Here is a 19794-nt window from a genome sequence, read left to right on the forward strand (position 1 = left end):
CGGATATACAATAATAGTGTATTTACCACATTAGACCTAAAATCTGGTTATCATCAGATTCGGATGGCGGAGGGTAGCAAGAAATATACAGCTTTCGTTACTCCTGATGGCCATTACCACTACAATCGTATGCCATTCGGACTTTCTAACGCTCCGGCGGTATTTCAAAGAGCGATTAAAACCACTTTGGGGAAGTTGGCGTACAGATATGTACTGATCTATATAGATGACATATTAATTATGTCAGAAACGGAAGAACAAGGATTAGAACGTCTAGACGAAGTTTTAATAGTCTTAAGTAATGTTGGATTTATTTTAAATTTAAAAAAATGTAGTTTTCTAAAAAGTTCCGTGGAATACTTAGGAAGCGATACTTCCTAGGAAGCGAAATAAGTAAAGGAAGTATAGCACCATCTCCAACTAAATTAAAAGCAGTTCAAGATTTCCCTGTTCCCACTAATGTTCATCAAACTCGACAGTTCTTAGGATTTGCCTCGTATTTCAGAAAGTTTATAAAAGGATTTGCGTTTCAAGCAACACCATTAACTCAACTACTAAAGAAAAATCAAGTATGGGTTTGGGCAGATGAACAACAAAAGGCTTTTGATAATCTGAAGAATGAACTCGTAAATGCACCAATGCTTGCAATCTTTAACCCTAATTGTGAAACTCAGGTGCATACCGACGCAAGTAAGGATGGAGTTGCAGGAGTTTTATTGCAACATCAACAAGGTGAATGGAAGCCTGTAGCATACATGAGCAGACATACGTGTGATGCCGAAACAAGATATCATAGTTATGAGCTAGAGACATTGGCAGTCTTTGAAACTTTTAAACATTTCCGAAGTTTCCTTTATGGTCGGCATTTTACAATAATCACCGATTGTAATGCAATGCGACAAACATGGACGAAGAAGGATTTGTCGCCACGAGTAGGCCGGTTGGCCAATGCAGGACTACGATTTTAATATATTACACCGACCAGGTGTAAAGATGAGTCACGTAGATGCACTCAGTAGAAATCCCGTAAAAATTAATAAAATAAAAAGTGGAGATTGGGTATGCGCTGTACAAGAAGGCGATGAAGACATTCAACTTCTTAAACAACAACTATTAGAAGGAACAGCGGAGAAATGTTACAGCATACATGAAGATAAAGTGTGAAAAGACATTAATGACAGTCTCAGAATAATTATTCCTAAAGATGTCAGATAGAGAGTAGTAAAAATGTTTCATGATGAAAATGGACACCCGGGATGGCAACGTGTATTAAAAGCTGTCAATGAAACTTATTGGTTTAATGATATGCAGAGTTTTATTAAGAAATACGTTCAGAACTGTATATCATGCTTAGTGTCAAAGGGCAAGACAGGCAAAATTAAAGGAAAGTTACATCCTATAAAAAAAATTGCAGAACCGTTCAATACTTTACATGCAGATCATGTAGGACCCTTTTGCCAAACAGAGTCAGGAAATACTCATATTTTGACTATTATAGACGGTTTTACAAAGTTCGTCTGGCTGGAAGCTGTGCCAAATGCTCTCTCTCCAAAGTAGTAGATTTGTATGTGAAAAAATGAAACAGCTGATAAAACTTGTCCATCCTCCTAAAAGAATAATCACTGATCGAGGAAAAGCTTTCGATTGCAAAGAATTTCAACAACTTTGTGCCAAATATAATATAAACCATGTCAAGAACGCTATAGCCTCACCTAGAAGTAATGGGCAGGTGGAACGCTCTAATAAGACCATCTTAGAGTCTCTTCGCGCTAGCGTCGAAGGTGAACACGATAATTGGGATACACATTTGTACAGGGTAGAGCGTGGTATAAATTCTACGCAGAATGCAACAACGGGCGTATCTCCGAGCGAACTTCTTTACGGCTTTAGTCCTGAATTTGAACAAGCAATAAGATTAGAAGCAAAAAAAAAGGTGCGATTTGGTAGCAAAGAAAATGAAAAAACGCTACGGCAAAAATCGCTTGGATGCAGAAAAATATAAAGTAGGAGACACTGTTGTGGTCGAAAGAACCTTAAAGTAAAGGGGCTGAAAAGTGGCAAGTTAGTGCCAAAGTTTATAGGACCAGTAAAGATTGTTGAAGTGATAGGAAACGACAGATATAGGGTTGTTTCTTTTAGTAAGAACAAGAGAAGATTTAGAGGCGTCGCACAGTGTTTCGACCAATGGACAAAAATCGAAAAAGTGACTTGTTTTTCAGAAGTATTTAAATACCTTATCTTAAAGACCACAAACTAATAGCCACTATTTCACAAAAATGTTATCGCAAATAGCATTTTTTGTTTATAAATATTTGCGCCAAAAATAATAAAATCTCGTGTGTTGACCAGTACCTTTTTGTTATTAAAACTTGAGTATACTTTGTTGGTGTTTCAAGACAAGCGGTTAAAAGTTGAAATCTTTTTTAAACATGGACAGTGTACAACAAGGTATGTACTCTAATATCATGTATTAAAAAATTTAAAAGTCGTTTATCATTTAACCATAATAAATGTAAAAGTAGTTTGCAATTATTTTATATTTCTCTTTAAATTTGAAACTTTGAAAAGGCATATAAAAAAAGCCTCTTAAAACCATTTGTAGTTTTTACATTTTATTGTTAATACATTTATATATTATCATTTCGTATATAGTTCATCTGCGTCAGTCTGCGACGAAGCTTTAAATATTTTTTTTTCAGAGGATGTTAAATCAATAAAGGAAGCGGATCTTTTTGAGACATGGCCATCGGAATTAAAATCCAAAACTATTTATTTATGAAAAAAATCCAATCTCTTTTAAATTTGAGTAATCCCTTGCCTCAAGTTGAAACTCACTTCACTAAGCAAAGCAGAAATAAAATTAATGACCTTAATAATTTTATTTTAAAATTTCAAAACGGAACTACTTGTATAGTATCATTTAAAATATTGTTCACTATGATGGATGCTAGTGTAGCAAATATTCTCTCTGACACAAACGCAATATCCAGATGCATCATCTGTGGATCAATTCTGAAAGAAATGAGTTTGCCAAATACCAACCGTCCTTCAAAAGTAGAAAACTACAGCTTTGGTTTGTCCACATTACACTGCTGGATAAGATTTTTTGAGTGCTTACTTCACATTAGTTATCGATTGCAAATAAGATCTTGGCAAGTTAAAGGAGCAGAAAATACGAAAATAGTGGAAAACAACAAAAAGAAAATCAGATTTTAAATAAAAAATGGGCCTGATTGTGGACAAACCAAAGCAAGGATACGGGTCAAGCAACGATGGCAATACAGCTCGCTTTTGTTACAATCCAGACTTAAGCTCTGAAATACCAGGAATAGACAAGCGTCTTATAATAAATTTTTCGACTATTCTTGGAACTCTTTCTAGTGGCTGTCACATTCAGGTACTAGAGTTTAAGAAACTTTTAGTTGAGACTAAACAATTATATTTAGATTTATATAATTGGTATTACATGCCAAGTAGGCATAAGGTTCTGGTACACGGATCTGAAATACTTGATTAATTTCCTTTACTTATAGGACAACTTTCCGAGGATGCTTTAGAAGCGAGGCATAAAGAGGCAAGAAAATATCGATTATTTCACACCCGCAAGTATTCTAGAACAAAATGTAATATGGATTTATTAAAAATACTACTTTTAACATCAGAGCCCATTATCTCATCGCAAAGGACAGTCACTTAAAAGAAAAATGAGAATCGAAACCGGGAAGTCGAAAAATATATTATACGAGAGGAAAGGACATTAATTGATGATATAGACATAAATTAAGAAGATTCTGTCAGCAGTGATTTTAGCGATAATTCTGATTCAGAATAATTTTCCTTAAACCTATATATAATATGTGTACATATTTTCCATATCTTTTTTAAGTTAAGATTTTTTTGTTATAGTTTTCAGTTTTAGTTAAAATACAAACAAAATTTTAGTTTTGATTAGATTCATTTTCACATAAAACTTAAAAGCATTTTCATGCTTAGTATTAGTACTGTTTATTTTTTGCTAAATTTAGGAGTTATTTTTTCCCACTTTTTACATTTATTATTTATATCTATAATATTTTTTGCCGTAATTCCTTTAAAGAAAAATGTGTAGTTGTGTGTATATACCTTTTTATTAATGTTTTAAATACATTATATGTATAGTGATAGTTTTTTTTGGACTAAATTTCTCTCGTAAGAAATACCAGCATATTAAAGGTTACGAAAAAGAAATCAACTTTTACACTTATGGAAGTTATAGATATCGTGTACTTTAAATTTGTTATGTAATTGTATTGTTGTTATTAAAAGTTAAGTAAAGAATTTAATTTTCATAGGGTAAATCGGCAAGTTACTGTTATTTTTTTATAAGAAAACTAAAAAGCAACATTTTTATTTGTCCAGCTCTCAATGTATTGGTCGCATATTTCCCTGTAACGTTAGATATTAAATTCTTTAAATTCTTTCAATTAAAGGGCCTTTTATTTGTGCAAAGTTGCATAAGTTTCGGAGCATTACGCTTAGCCCAATAGAAGTAACTGATTTTTGTCCCAAGGTCCTATATACTCGAAGCACTGTGCGTCGTCGCTAGCGACCGTCTTAGGTTATTTAGACCGTAAACGATTTAAAAGTTAATACAGAATGCGATTTGTTAATGTAAACACGTATGTTAGATTATTAGTTAGTATAGCTGGGTAGTATAGTGAAAGAATGAATCAGCACCCTTTGTTTACATTTTAGATTGTAAATTTAATATGTTTAAAGTTTAGTTTTACTAAGAATTATAGTTTATAGTTACTAGAATTTAGTTCTAGAATGTCCCTGTTTTTTTTTGTTGTAAAAAAAAGGGGAATTTAGAAAAGGGGATTCCGGATTGATCATTGGGTACAGTTTACTCAAGTATAGAAAGTCGGTCTGGCCAACCGAATGGTTGGAAGTGTCATTTTTGCCTTCTAACTGCGTGGTCCAGTGAACCACACCAGTCTAGTGAACTGATACAAGCATGACCTAGTCAATGCTCTGTTTAGAGAGTAGCCCCGTGTGCTTAGTAACTAGGGTCGTGAATGTTTGATACGGCTCAATAGTGACTGAGTATGTTACATTGGCTTAGTGTGCTAAAGTGTAGCTCAGTATGTTACACGATGATGAGATCAGTAGTCTAGTGTACTATTCTGTAGTCCAGTGTACTACTAACCGAGTGGTCTAGTGTACCGTGGAGCAGTCCAAAGTTGCATGATGGAGCAAGTAGACCAGGGGGACGACATCCTAGGACCTCACTAGACTGTAAGGAGTTGCGGGGTCGCAACCACGTCAGGAGTGGCCGAATGTGAACAAGGCCGAATATAATTCTCTTTCATCAGGACTGTTTATGTCTCTTTATCGATTGGCGGTCTCCTTAACCACATCGCAGTCTAAACAATGGCGAGAATGCCGGACAAGGAAAAAAACATGAATAGCTCTGGTCTTAGTTTAGTTTTCAGTCTTTACGTGACGTTTAAATTGTTAGGTTCTATAATTCGTATAATTCGTAATTCGTAATTCGACTTATTTGTTTTACATGGTTGTTTAAAATTCGTCAAAAATAAAACATTTATTTATCTCTAACAAAAGATATAAAAAAATAATGTCTTTTATTTGCTGTTCTTTATCCCAAAAAACAATTGCTTTAAACTATAGAAGACATTCATAAAATTATTCAAAACATTAAAAATAATGCTTGTGGCCCAGATAAAATCACGTAATGTATTAACATATATTATTAACAGAATATTATTAACAGTTGCATAGAACAAAATTATTTTCCTTAAAGTTGGAAAACGGCAATGGGAACACATTTACCAAAATGAAAAAAACCAGAGACCTTTAATGACTTGCGTATTACAGCAATTTTACCCGTCATTTCGAAAATAATGGAGAAAATTTTATACAGCCAGATGTATTCATATTTAAATGATAATGATATGATCTCAGAATTATTGTAAAACGGGTTTCGTAAAAGGGGTCCGCATCCTCCGCCTTGGCTGTGGTAACTGATGATATAATTAAGGCATTGGATCATAGACTTAAAAGTATTCTCATACTATTAAATTACTCCAAGGTGTTTGACACTATAAATCATCGACTCTTGTTAGCAAACCTAAGTTATTACGGTTTTGACGTCGACTCACTGTCACTCATCGCATCGTATTTCTCTAATAGGTCACAAAAAGTGTTTGTTAATGGTGTGTACTCGGAGTCTAGTGCCATACTATCAGGAGATTCTTTATTTATTCTTTACTATTTACACGTCTGAACTTATAAGCTCTCTTCATGTCGGAAAGATACAAGCTTTTGCTGACGATACCCAGATGTACTATCACTTCTCTTCAAAAGACTTTGTTACTTGTATTGAAACTATTAATCATGAACTAAACACGGCCGTCAACTTAATCCATCAAAATGAAAACGAATATTTAAAAAATAATACTAAAATCAAAATAGATGACCAAATATTACCATTTTGTAATTCTGCTCATAATCTGGACGTTATACTTGATTGTCAGCTTAATTTTTTTCCGATCATGTTAAGCAACTTCTACAAAGGTCATATACAGGGTGATTGATGGTTGATGGTATCTTAGGCCTTTACAGAGAACGGAAAATAGATTTTTTTTTAAATTTGGCATCATGGGTTTTAGCTAGTGATCTAACGATTAAACATTTTAGCGATGCAACGTTGCCGCGTATACCAAAAAATAGTAGCAACTTGCACTGGACCGCGCAGAAAATTGAAATTATGAGCGTAATTTACGGAAGTATTGTACATTAGTCTTCACTATATAAATTTGTTCTACATTATACAGGTTTGATCAAAATTAGTGATTTTGCCGCTAGATACAAAAAATTGTGAAAAATGATTTTTTTTAAATGTATATTATAACATATTCTCAAAGGAAATTAAAATCCCCGTCTAAAGAGGTATTATGTAGCTATATCTAAGTAGTTAGATTTCTGAAACAAAAACAAGTTTCTGTAAAATTCGGAATATTTTGACATGTTTGCCTTACGCGGCCATGAAAGGTCATGACGCAACAATCCTATGTTATTGACGTTTGACAGTTACATTTAGTTGATCAATAATAGTAATACACGTGGGCGTTTCTTTAAAATAGTTTAAAATAGTTATTCAAATGAAGTTTTGATGAATCTATTTATTATTCATGGACAATGTGACAAAATTGTAGCAAGAACATGCGAAAGTTCAACGAAATGTACCCTAATTTACAAAAAATGAATAAAAGAAAACTTGTGCGAATACGAAATAAATTTATACAATTTGTTTCATAACTTCAATTCATTCAAGAATGATTTGATTAAATTATCCTAAGATTATAAGTAATTTAGAATACATTTCAAAACTATTGCCATCAACTTCTAAGCACTTCAAAATCCTGCGTTGTACAGCATGTGTTGTCGCTGCTTGTATTTCAGAAGGATCCTATTGACCAATGCAATTGATAAGTCGTTGACGTAGTTCTGTTTACCGGGGTCTTGTATACCATTTGCTTCAAATTACCCCAAAAGTAAAAATCAAGTGGTGTAAGATCAGATGATCTCGCAGGCCGATCCCGTGGTCCCAAACGCCTAAACCAGAGTTTTTGAAATCCCATTTCCTTAACCGCATGTGGATTTTTTTTAGCTCAAAAATGTTGATTTTTTCTATTAAAAATACCGTCTCTAGCAAATTTTGCTTCATCTGTTAATATTATTTTTTTTTAGAAAGTTTGGATTCAGCTGATGTACTTTTGAAAATTTAAAGGGATGCATATTATTGTTATCCAGAATTTTTTGCATAGAATAATAAGTTAGGCCTAAATCATCTGCTGTACTCCGGATGGAAGATTGTGGATATGCGTGAAAGTAGGCTAAAACATTCACGATGTTGTCCTCATCAGACGGCTTCGGTAAACTTGTATCATTTTTAAGTTGTGAACCAAATTGTTTAAAGTTATTTTGTATTCACACGAATTTTTTTTTATCCATTTTTTATAAATTGCGTGTACATTTCGTTGAACTTTCTTTATGTTCTTGCTACAATTTTGTCACATTGTCCATGAATAATAAATAGATTCATCAAAACTTCATTTGAATAACTATTTCTTTCCATTTTAAGGAATTTTTAGGTCACTATTATAAAAAAAAACCCCGTTGCGTCATAACCTTTCATGGCCACCTAAAGTAGATATGTCAAAATATATCAACTAAATCAATATATTTCAACTGGTAGTAGTGCAACCCAGGACTGTTTGTTATAATGATTATTATTATGTACTCTCGTTGAAGAATAAACATGTATATTGGGAATACTATTGTTTTTAATAATGACGCTTAGTGCGAACAACCGAACCCCATAACCCGTGCTAAAACCAGACATTATAAGATGAATATAATCTCAATTTTCATAACTTATTGCTTGATCTAGTTATGCAAACGAGTTTGCGTAATCGCTAAGTAAGTTATCTATTTAATTTTTTAGAGGATTTTTTTTGGATATTTTCATTTCAAGGAAAACACTTGAAATAAATCTCTATTAAGGTAAAAATTATCAAACTCGTTCCTATATCCAGTTTGATAAACTGTTTTCGGGTGGCCCACTATTAAATAAAACAAAAAACAAATTCAACAAACCCAACAACAATACAAAACAAAACAAAATGCTATACCTCCCCTCCAAAATCAAGACAAATAAAAATTACCAAAAACTCTTTCTATGTACCAGTTTTTAAGGACATCGAAGACATGTCCTATGTCGTTAATGGTGATGAACAGGCCCCTCGGTCTTCTGTAGATGAGTCCGAACTTTTGACAAGCCAACCCCACGGTAGGCGTATAGACTATGGGCATTAATCCCTCGATATTCTCCGTAAGCAGTCTGAAGAACAGTTTCTCGTTTCGGTCGTGCAGCTCGGTAAGATACAGGTACTTATTCAAGTCTTCTTGGTAGCGTTCGATCGATATTCTACAAAGTTCTAGTTGTTCTTCTTGCGTTTTAAATCTGGCTGGTTGGAGGCCATGAATGCCCAAGGCTTGGCGTTCTTCAAGGGTAAATGCCAGGCCCTAAAAATAAGACATGACATAATGTACCATATAAATATGTCCAAGATTGTTGGAATACTATCTTTATGACTTATAATTTTAAAACCTAGTGAAACAGATTCAGACATCTTGTTTATGTATTTTGTAAAACTGTTTAGGTATAATTTAAATTTTTAGTTTATTAATAATTTTTAATACTACACTCAGCAAAGTTTCACGAACTTTCGCTGTGGTATATATTTTGTTATTTTTATTTGAATATAATTGGAATAAAACATTTAATACCTATAAGTTATAATTTAACTTAAAATGTACTATCGTGCCGAAAAAAAACTGGGACAGCAAAATCTTCCAAATCTCTTGGTCTATTAGAATAATATATTTTGATGTTGTCAAAGGTAATTTAATTTTGTGACAACCGCGTGAACAAAATCGTTCTTTCAAAATGCTCGCATTATCTCCTCAACAAAAAGCGATAATATACACTCGTCTGATGGGTGGAGTTCCTATAAGAAGAATCGCAGAAGAATTGGGCATTAGTAAAAATACCATTTCCTTAGCTAAGGCAAAAATTGCAGAATATAGAACTATTATAAGAAATTCAGGTTCTGGTGGACCAAACATTTCAAACGATATTTAAAATAGAGAGTTAGTTGGCTTTTTAAGAAACAATCCGTTTGAAACAGCAATAAAGGCGAAAGAAGACACGCATATTCCTGGTTCTGCTAATACAGCTCGTAGTAGGATAAGAAATTCGGAAATTAAAAGTTGCTGTGCAACAAATAAAATATTATTGACTGAAGCAAACAAACAGAGAAGATTTTTTTGCCAATTTGCCCGTCAATATGCACACCAAAACAACATATGGGAAACGGTACTATTTTCAGATGAAAAAAACCTTTCAATCGTGTAATAATGGCAAAATCCGCGTTTACAGACCTTCTAATATCAGATGTGATGAAAGATATACACATCAAAGTGGACGTTTTAGTATAAACGCTTGGGCCTGGATTAGTTTTAGAGGACCAGGGGCCGTATTTTTGAAACCATTTGAATTTGATTCGCATACGAAATTTGAGGATTTCTTCGCATGGGGTGTCTCGAATAGGTATATACCATTCAAATTTCAAAGTTCGTGTGCGATTCTCAATTTGATTCTGTCACTTGTCTTGTTTTGATTTTAAATTAGCATTGTTTTTTTAAATGTGTGTGAGTTCCTTCAGTATTTTCGTGTGTGTTAGTGTTTTTTTTGTTGTTTATTGAAACAAAAACAACTATAATCAAATGGCAAGGTTAAACAATCTTGTGCAAATAAACGTCGTCGATGCACTGGAAGATACTGAAATTCTAGAAGAAATAGGATGCACTCTTCATTTGACCCATTTGAAATGTATTCGGATGCTCAATTTATTAAATTAAATAGATAAGCAAGCCGATTATGATGGAATTGATGTGCTCTTTATGTGCTCCAGGGAGACTGTGTAATCTGTCCGCTACTTTTATCCACATGGCTTGTCCAGTTTTAGCTGAAAAATCTTGGGTTGAAACTTTAATTTCGTGTGCTCTGCCATAAATGAAATTAGTTCTTTCTTTTGCTTACTCGACACAAAACCGCAATTTTTTTTATTTTTTGAATCCAACTTAAAAAAAAAGTTAATTCAAAACACGCCATCCAAGAAACGCCATGAAAAAACCCTAAAAATTCCCTGATGTTTTTAAACTTAAATTTCAGGTTAGACTAAAAAATCTTTATCGTCTTCATCCCGTTTGACATGGTTTCCAATAGTACTCGAGTTTGTTACGTTGCCACTACATTTGAGGTTCGGATGCGAATGAAATTTCGAATGCTGTCCAAAAATGCACTTTTTAATTCGTGTGCGAATTTTGTCGTTCGACTTTTAGACGAAAGACGAATTTAAGTTTTACCGTGGCCCTCGAAAAGCCCTAATAACCCAATTGAAAACGTTTGGGGTAAAAGGGCAAAATATATGTATTAGGATAACTTTAGACCTAGAAATCAGAATGAATTACGCCTAAAGACAGATGAGGCATGGGACCAAATAACCGAAGAATATACCAGAAACTTAATTTTAAGTATGCCACGACGTTTGCAAGCTGTAATTGATAACGACGGTGCGCTTACTAAGTATTAATAATTTTTTGTTATTCCATATTATCAAAAAAGATATTAGTTAGTTTTGGTTTATTTATAAAATGTATTCCAAATAAAAATAAATATCGAAAAATAAAAATGTTTTGTATCAATATTATTATTTAAATATGTAATTATTAAGACTCCAAAAATTCATAATGCATAAATATGTATACCATACCCAAGGAATGCGATTTACTGTAATAGACTAGGAGACAATTCCCTACCTAAATTTTATTGTCCCAGTTTTTTTTCGGCATGATGGTAACTATATTTCATATTTTCATTATATAAAGGCCAATCATTAGCTTAGTTTACACCGGAAAGACTAATTTAGACCTAGTACTAAATTGTCGGCTTTTATTTAGGCCATAGTGGTTTACACCAAGAAATTTAAGATGGTTTTAAGATTTTCATTTAGAGATTCAAACATAGGATTAAAGTGACAATTGACTAATAATTGACTTTTGAAAATGTATTATTATGTTAATTATAATCTCATGCAAACGAATATTTTGATTATTTTATTCTAAATATCAACCTGAATTGAATAGGTACAAGTATAAAAATCATTGGAGTGGAGAGAATTATGGATGAGGGTGTTACACTTACACCCATATTCATATTCAATCTCCGGCGATTCGCTAGTGGAAATCCAGCGGAAATCGCGCTTAGTCCACTGTCCACTTCATAGACGGCGCGTCGCCAAACGTAACATGCGCATTAAAATAACTTTTAGCAATTCGCCGGAGGAAGCTTTTACCTTCTCCAGCCACTCGCCACCTTGCAGTAGTTGCATTTTTGCGAACCAAGAAAATTAATAATGGAAGGTGATTTAAATTTAATACATGCCGTAATTGTCGATTTTAATGTTGTTAATGACATGGAATATAACAGATTGCCAAAAAGATATATAAGAGATGTAGCTAATCCTGTGGAATTTTATTCAAATGAAGAGTTTAACATGCGTTATCGTTTTGAGAAGCACACAGTGATGGACTGTATTATGCATTTGATAAATTGGCCGCAGTTCGTAAACAATATAGGTTTACCATTACCACCTATCTTGTCACTTCTTGCAACATTACGTTTCTACAGTACAAGTAACTTTCAGGTACTATTTTGTTTTATATAGTGTGATGTAAATACATATAAATAACGTATTTTAATTATAGATTGCGTGTGGTGACTTAAGGGGCATTTCACAGCCTTCTGTTTGTAGAAGTGTTCACTTCGTATCCAGACAAATTGCTGAAAAATGTCAACGGTTCATCCGATTTCCTTCAGCGGAAGAAATTAATCAGAGAAGACAGATGTTTTATAATATTGCACAATTTCCCGAAGTTTCAGGATGTATTGATTGCACCCATGTTCGGATCAAAAATCCTGGAGGACCTTTTGCGGAAGTCTTTAGAAATAGAAAACGCTACTTCTCAATAAACGTCCAAGTTGTTTGTGGCCCAAATTTTCAAATTTTCGATATTATTGAAGATGGCCAGGAAGGAAACACGACTCAACTATTTTTAATTTTAGTTCAGTAAGGACTAAATTTGAACGCGGAATATTGAGAGGATATCTTTTAGGAGATAGTGAATATCCCTGTTTGCCATATCTTATGACTCCACTGGATAATCCTATTACTGCTGCTGAAAACAGATATAATCGTTCTCAAATAAGAACTAGAAACGCTATAGAAAGATTACTTGGCGTATGGAAACGCCGATTTCCGTGCCTGGCAAGGACGTTAAACAGCAAACCAGAAAAATGTTGCACAATAACAGTTGCTTGTGCAGTTTTATATAATAGGAAAAATGACAAATGATGAATTTATTATTGATTTTGAACACGATGCTGTAAATGAGCTTTAACAAATTCCTAATAGGCGCGCATTGAATGCAGGTTTAGGATTTGGTGTTAGGCGTACTTTAATACAACGTCACTTCAACAATGAATTAATTACGCTAAGAACTATATGTATAATATAATATGTACCTACCTAAGAAAATATTGTTTATTTTGTTGTTAAATTAAATGTAAATTCAAAGGCACAAACTGCAAACAATATTTTTTAATCCAATTTCCCAAAACTAGTAGTACATCAATTTATATAACAAAACGAGATATTCAAAAGGTAAAAATGCCAAGTTAACGTTCTTATTCCTAACATTTAGCATAAGAAAAGATTTAATAAGTTAAATAAAAGTCTTATTTCTGACATTCTACATTTAAAAAAAAATAGTAATGCTATTTCCGACAAACGTAAGTTATTCATTGATATTTTGATTCAATTTAATTTTCAAATATTCTAGCTCGGCTTCAGTAGCTTGTAACTTCAATTCGGCAGCTTCAGACTAAATAATTGGGATTATTGTTTCTCGTGTGTTTTGCAAGGTAGCATAACTATTTTGCGTTTCTTCCGACAACGAAGATGTAGTTGCAACATTTTTCTCAATATTAAGATATGGCCCATCGTTGTCAAGTGTATGCTGAATTTCATATGATAAATGCGGCACAGCAACGTCAACTTGATTTTTCTTCTCTGGTATAGGTGGACCTCCGCCTGTACCCATCTGGTGCCTCCTCTCTTCAGCCACTTCAGATTTTCGAATTCGTTTAATTTTGTCCCAACATCTTTTTAATTGCGTTACAGATCGCTATAAAATATTTAAAATAAATACTCAATACAGACAATAGCAGACATATTACAATATAAATAGACTACTCTGTATAGCATACCTTCGTATTTCGGGAATACGCATTAAATTCATGCATTACACGATGCCATGCTTCCGTTTTTTTCTTTATGGATGTTGCGTCAGTTTTTTTTTCTTCAATAATGGGGTATTTTATTATTAATTGTTTGAGAATCTCTTTTTCTTCAGCTGTATAGGCAATTATTTGAGACATTTTTAACGCACAACTTCGAATTCTTTAGCTAAAATGCGTTTCTTAAACTACATAAACATCGGTACCCCAAGATTCTCATAAAACAATTCAATATATTTAGGATGAATAGTTGCTGTATGCGCCGGAGATCCCTCCACTTGGCAATTCGCAGAAGTTTCACTATGATATGAACTTGATATCGAACACGCTGGCGCCCGTTGACAACGCGCTGGCGATTCGCTCGACCAACGACTATGAAAATGGGTGTTATTGTTATTAGTGTTTCAAAAACATTCTGCAAAGCAATCCGAAGAGCAAGGATAAATAAATTTATTTTTGAGTAGATTGTTATTAAACAACAGTCAAAGTGTGGTCAATAGCTACGTTTACAACGTGTGTACCTAATATTTAATACTTAAATCAAATGACGTCATGTGGACTATTTTTTCGGTGTAAATGGCTGCGCACTAAAATTTGATACCCAAATTTGATGCTAAATTTGTAGTAGCTAAATAGGGTAGTTTTTTTTTCGTGTAAAAATGACAATTTTGACATTTTATTGGATGTTAAAGCAGGTTTTTATTTTTATATACGAAAATAAAGTAGAAGAGGAAAAGAACGACAAGCATAAGCTTTAAAAAAAATTTATTAGTTTATTTTTATTATTTTTAAACAATAACACTTTTAAAAATTTAGAGGTTATGTCCTATAATTCTTCGTCTAAACTGATAAAACCCATTCAACTAACATTTTAATCCTAGAGATAATCCTGCACTAATTTAACCCTCAAAATCAATCCTTATAAACAGGGCTGTACTAAATAAAAATAGTCTATCATTTGATCCATGGACCTAATAGATAAATATGATTTTGACATTAATCAGATAGATCGTTTAAGACGCACATGTCATTCATCCTTTGTAACAAGTAGCATTAACTTCCTTCACTTTGTTTTTATAAATTAAAGTCGTAAAATTGAACTTTAGTTTCTCTCAACCCTACCAGTACATGACTGATAGATGTCGATACTGATACTATAGTTTAATTTTAAGTTTTTTTTGGATTTCTTTAACTGTCAAGACCTATATTGAACGTTTTATACCTCTGGTCAACTTTGTGTTTGTTGTTAAATGTTTAAAGTTCTGTAATTATGTATCTTACTTTGTTTGTATCGTAGGTTCTATTTTGTTCTAATTTTCAAAAAATGTTAATTTAATCATTTGTATTTGAACAGCCATCTGAAGAAGTCGCAAATCCAAGACGAAACATCATGCCATTAAAAATTAAGGAAAGATAAATTGAGGCTGTATATTTGGAATCCTTTACTTCAAAAAAATCGGGAGAGTTGCGCAATCAAGTATCTGTGGCGCCACTGCCTAGCAGCGCCACCCTACCAAGTCGTCGCCAACGCAAGCAAGTGCTTATTCCGTTTTAGCCGTCTTGCCGTCTCTTCTCCTTGCCGATGTCACGTAGACGTCAATGGTCAAGAGAGTGCAAGTCAGTCGGTCACGTTTGTTCATCTCGAGAAATTCTCTGTGTTTTTGTTAATTTAGTTTTAGTCAGAAAAGTTGTAGAGAAGTGAATAAAAACCCTAATCTCATGTTCAGGGTTGTTGTTAATTCCACCTCCACAGTGTAGCACAAAAGCGGCTACCCGCGCGAGACTCATAGTGGATCTCGGGCGGAGTGCACTTAACACGAAACAACAAGTCGCGTGTTCCTCACGCCTTCACTCAAAACCCCTCTAAACTCCAAATGTCTAAAAATAATCTGTCATCTACTTCTTTGAACACGAAATAGCAGCGGATACATAGAGAAAAAAAGAAAAAAGGCCGATTTATAAAACCCTTTATATCTTGTTTATTATAAAAGACACAATAACGAAATTTTCAGGGTGGGGAAAAGAAATTACCGACAATTTCAAAATAAATTAAGAAATAGTCTAGGTGTGGTGCTACCTTTATGTAAACTATTTAGTATCAACAAATATAACCCAACGTCAAATCTAGGTCGCAACACTGATGTAGGTTAATAGATCAAGACCAATTAATATTATTGTTAACGAAATGTATATGTATTTTCTATCTGATCAATATAGTCGATTCTAAACCTGAGACGAGTCTACTTTCTTACATGGCGATCCTGCCAGTCCCGTAAAATGAAAAAAAAATTAATTTTTTTTTCTTTACCTAAAAGTAACGCGCTATTTCGGTAGAAAAGTGAGAATCCCTATTTTTTAAACTTCGTAAATATGGGAGAATCCGTTTCGAAGGAAAGTGACGTTACAAGTACGGGAGTGGTTAACTCGAACTTTATCGTTGAGGAAGATAAAATGAGCGTCCCTAATGACATCCGCATCGTACTGTACATCATAGCCGTGTGCGTAATAATACTGACTGTCCTCAATGTGCGAAAAATGTACCGAAGGAGTCTGAAACGAGATATAGGCAGAAGCATATATCTGAGGGCACCACAGGGACAAAGGACGTCTACGGAGGACGCCTAAAGCTTACAGCCAGATGTGTAAGAACGAGAATTAAAAAAAAATATAAGCAGGCGATATCTGGTATGTACCAATATTTGTTTTGTCAACCTTTTGGATCTCGGTTTCTGGGCACAAACTGTTATGGCAGTTTCCACGCAGTTTCCCATTTACTTCCGAGGAATAATAAACGGTAGTATTTTACCAAGTCGCTGACACAAGGACAATTTAATAGTTTCAAAAAAGGTGTAAACGTTAGATTCTATGAGGACATTCACTTAAATGACATTGCAAAGCATTTTAAAGTATACTATTTAGTTTAGCAGAGGTCAGTTTTTTTTTTCTTAGACAGGCACATATTAGATTAGAGTAGTATTTCGTTACAGGCGTCAAACGACCATATTTTATATGCATTTTTTTTAATTAACATCAAAGAGATAATATACTATTTATTTTATGGGATAGGATCTTATTACTACCGAGTAGTGTTAGTGATATGGTAAATAATAGGTAGCTATTTATTTTCGTATAGAGTAACTAATTAAATTAACATATTTTAGGCTAATGTTAACGAAACAATATAGTTATTTATTTAATTTAAATTAAACATATGGGTTAATTCGAATGAATGAATTTTTAATATAAGACAGAGCAGAATTATTTAAGATTAAATTTTGTCTATGTCAACCGTAAAATTAAGTTTTGAGGACGTTTATGCCAAGCTATAAAACTTGAAAGATGATATTATAAAGGAATCAAAAAGAGTATTAAAGTCACATGTGCCCAAATCAGAAAGTGTCAGAAACCAGGTCAGGGATAGTTTATTAACATTATATAACGAATTTGTACAAACAGTAGCAGGAATTTATCCAAATTTAAACGAAAATCAATATAACTCTATTAAACCTATTTTTAACACTTCCCGAGATAGAGTTGTTAGATCGTACCAAGTTCTCGCTGTTGATTACAAGGTCCCTATATCGATAGTAAAGGTAATAGACCCCCAAATAAAGGACGAGCTAGTTGAAATAGATCTAACAGACGAAATTACTGACATTAACAATCAACAAACAGATACAGTGACGAACAAGACACAAAATTTGATCACTAAAATGCCTATGAACACGATGGAATTTTTTAATCTCGCTAGCAAAATCTTGGCTGGCGAATTTGACGGTTCGGGAGATAAGCTAACCTCATTTCTTGATGCGTTAACACTGCTTAAAGCAAATGTTGAAACGCATGAGGTAAATGCTGTGGCTTATGTCAAAACCAAACTGATTGGTAAGGCAAGAGATTTGGTAGGGGACAGCGACACATTGGATCTAATTCATGCGAAAATAAAAAATTCTATAAAACTGGAAAGTTCGCAGTCCGTGTCATCAAAACTTTTAGGGTTAAAGCAACGCCATAACGATGAGAAATACCTCTCTGAAATAGAGGGACTGGCTCAAAAGCTTAAAAGGGCGTATATAGACGAAGGAGTTCCGGAGCAAGTCACAGAGACTTATACAACCAATACAACGGTCAAAGCTCTAAGCACCAATGCAGCGTCGGAAAAAGTAAAAATTATCATGGAAGCCGGAAACTTCCAAACCACGCAAGAAGCTCTGGCGAAATTTGTGAATTGCAGCGCTGATAACCCGGCATCCCCCGGCGCATCAGTATTTTACACAAACAGACAAAACTTTAGGGGTAGATCAAGAAATAATTTTCCTAGAAGAGGCCACTACGATCAAAGACCCCCACACAGGCCGAATACCATGCGAAACGACCCCAATACATACCAACACAGTCAGTATGAGAGACATTACAACCAACGAAGGGGTAATAGCGGCTACAATAGTCGACCCAGCTACTTTAGACGGCCAAATAGGTATATTAGAGCGATGGATACGGGGAGTGACCATCAGGAAAACTCACAGGAACCCCAACAAGGTCCTTTGGGGCACTCCTAAAAATTTATAGTATGGACCTAGCACTATCAAATTTTGTAGCAGTCCAAACAGCAATGACAGGATATCAAACAGTTACCTTGCTGGTTGATACTGGAGCGGACGTTTCTATTTTCAAAAGAACGAAAATAGACCCTGAACAAATCGTTGATAGGTCTAACATTTGCAAAATAAAAGGCGTGACTGAAGGCTACACAAACTCTATTGGAACTACAAAAACAAATATTTTTATACAAGACTGTACTTTTACCAGCATGTTTCATATTGTAAGCCACGATTTTCCAATTCCAGCCGACGGAATTTTAGGGCGAGATTTTATCACAAAATACCAATGTCTACTGGACTATAGTAATTGGACCATGATGGTAAAAAGCAGAAGAGGCGATATTTTCATACCAATTTTAAATAGTCCGGAGGAAGATGTTTTAATAATACCACCTAGGTGCGAAGTGGTAAGAAGACTAAACTCGCTAAAAAACCGACGCAGTCATTGTAAATAAAGAGATCGCTTCAGGAGTTTTTGTCGCCGGATCTATAGTGTCCAGTCAGAGCCCATTTATAAGGATTTTAAATACAAATTTTGATAGTGTAACCTTAAAAAACCCCAAAATAAGTCATTCAGATTTAACCAACTACAACATTCTTTGTGTTCAAAACAAAAATATTACAACTCAGCAAAACAGAAACGATCTATTATTAAGAGAATTAAATACACAAGGTATAGCGGAATATTTACAAAATGATGTGATTAATTTATGCCAAGAGTACTGTGATATTTTTGCACTAGAATCAGATTTACTGACAACTAATAATTTTTACGAACAAAAACTAAGACTTACTGATGACTCTCCAGTTTACATAAAAAATTACAGGACACCGTACTCACAGACAGACGAAGTTAATGCGCAGGTAAATAAAATGCTTAAAGACAATATTATTGAGCCATCGTATGCTGAATATAATAGCCCAATATTATTGGTTCCTAAAAAATCCAAAGACGGTGAGAAAAAATGGCGTCTGGTAGTCGATTTTCGCCAGATTAACAGAAAACTTTGTGCTGATAAATTTCCGATTAAGTCAATTTCTGAAATTTTAGATCAATTGGGAAGAGCCAAATATTTTTCTACATTAGATCTTAAATCGGGATTTCATCAAATACCCTTGGAAGAAAATTCCAGGGATATAACAACTTTTAGCACAAATCAAGGTTCTTATAGATTTACTAGGCTGCCATTCGGTTTGAAAGTTAGT

General features: G+C 33.9%; 1 protein-coding gene across 1 annotated transcript in view; it reads right to left on the bottom strand.

The window, feature by feature from the left end:
* The window catches only part of LOC126744870 (NADP-dependent malic enzyme), a 131825-nt gene that overhangs the window by 77023 nt on the left and 35008 nt on the right, over positions 1–19794 (bottom strand). Inside the window, exon 3 of the mRNA XM_050452437.1 lies at positions 8750–9090. Coding sequence (XP_050308394.1) covers positions 8750–9090 — 341 coding nt within the window. The remainder of the gene's footprint in view (positions 1–8749; positions 9091–19794) is intronic.

Source organism: Anthonomus grandis, chromosome 15 (assembly GCF_022605725.1).
Source record: "Anthonomus grandis grandis chromosome 15, icAntGran1.3, whole genome shotgun sequence".
Taxonomy (NCBI): domain Eukaryota; kingdom Metazoa; phylum Arthropoda; class Insecta; order Coleoptera; family Curculionidae; genus Anthonomus; species Anthonomus grandis.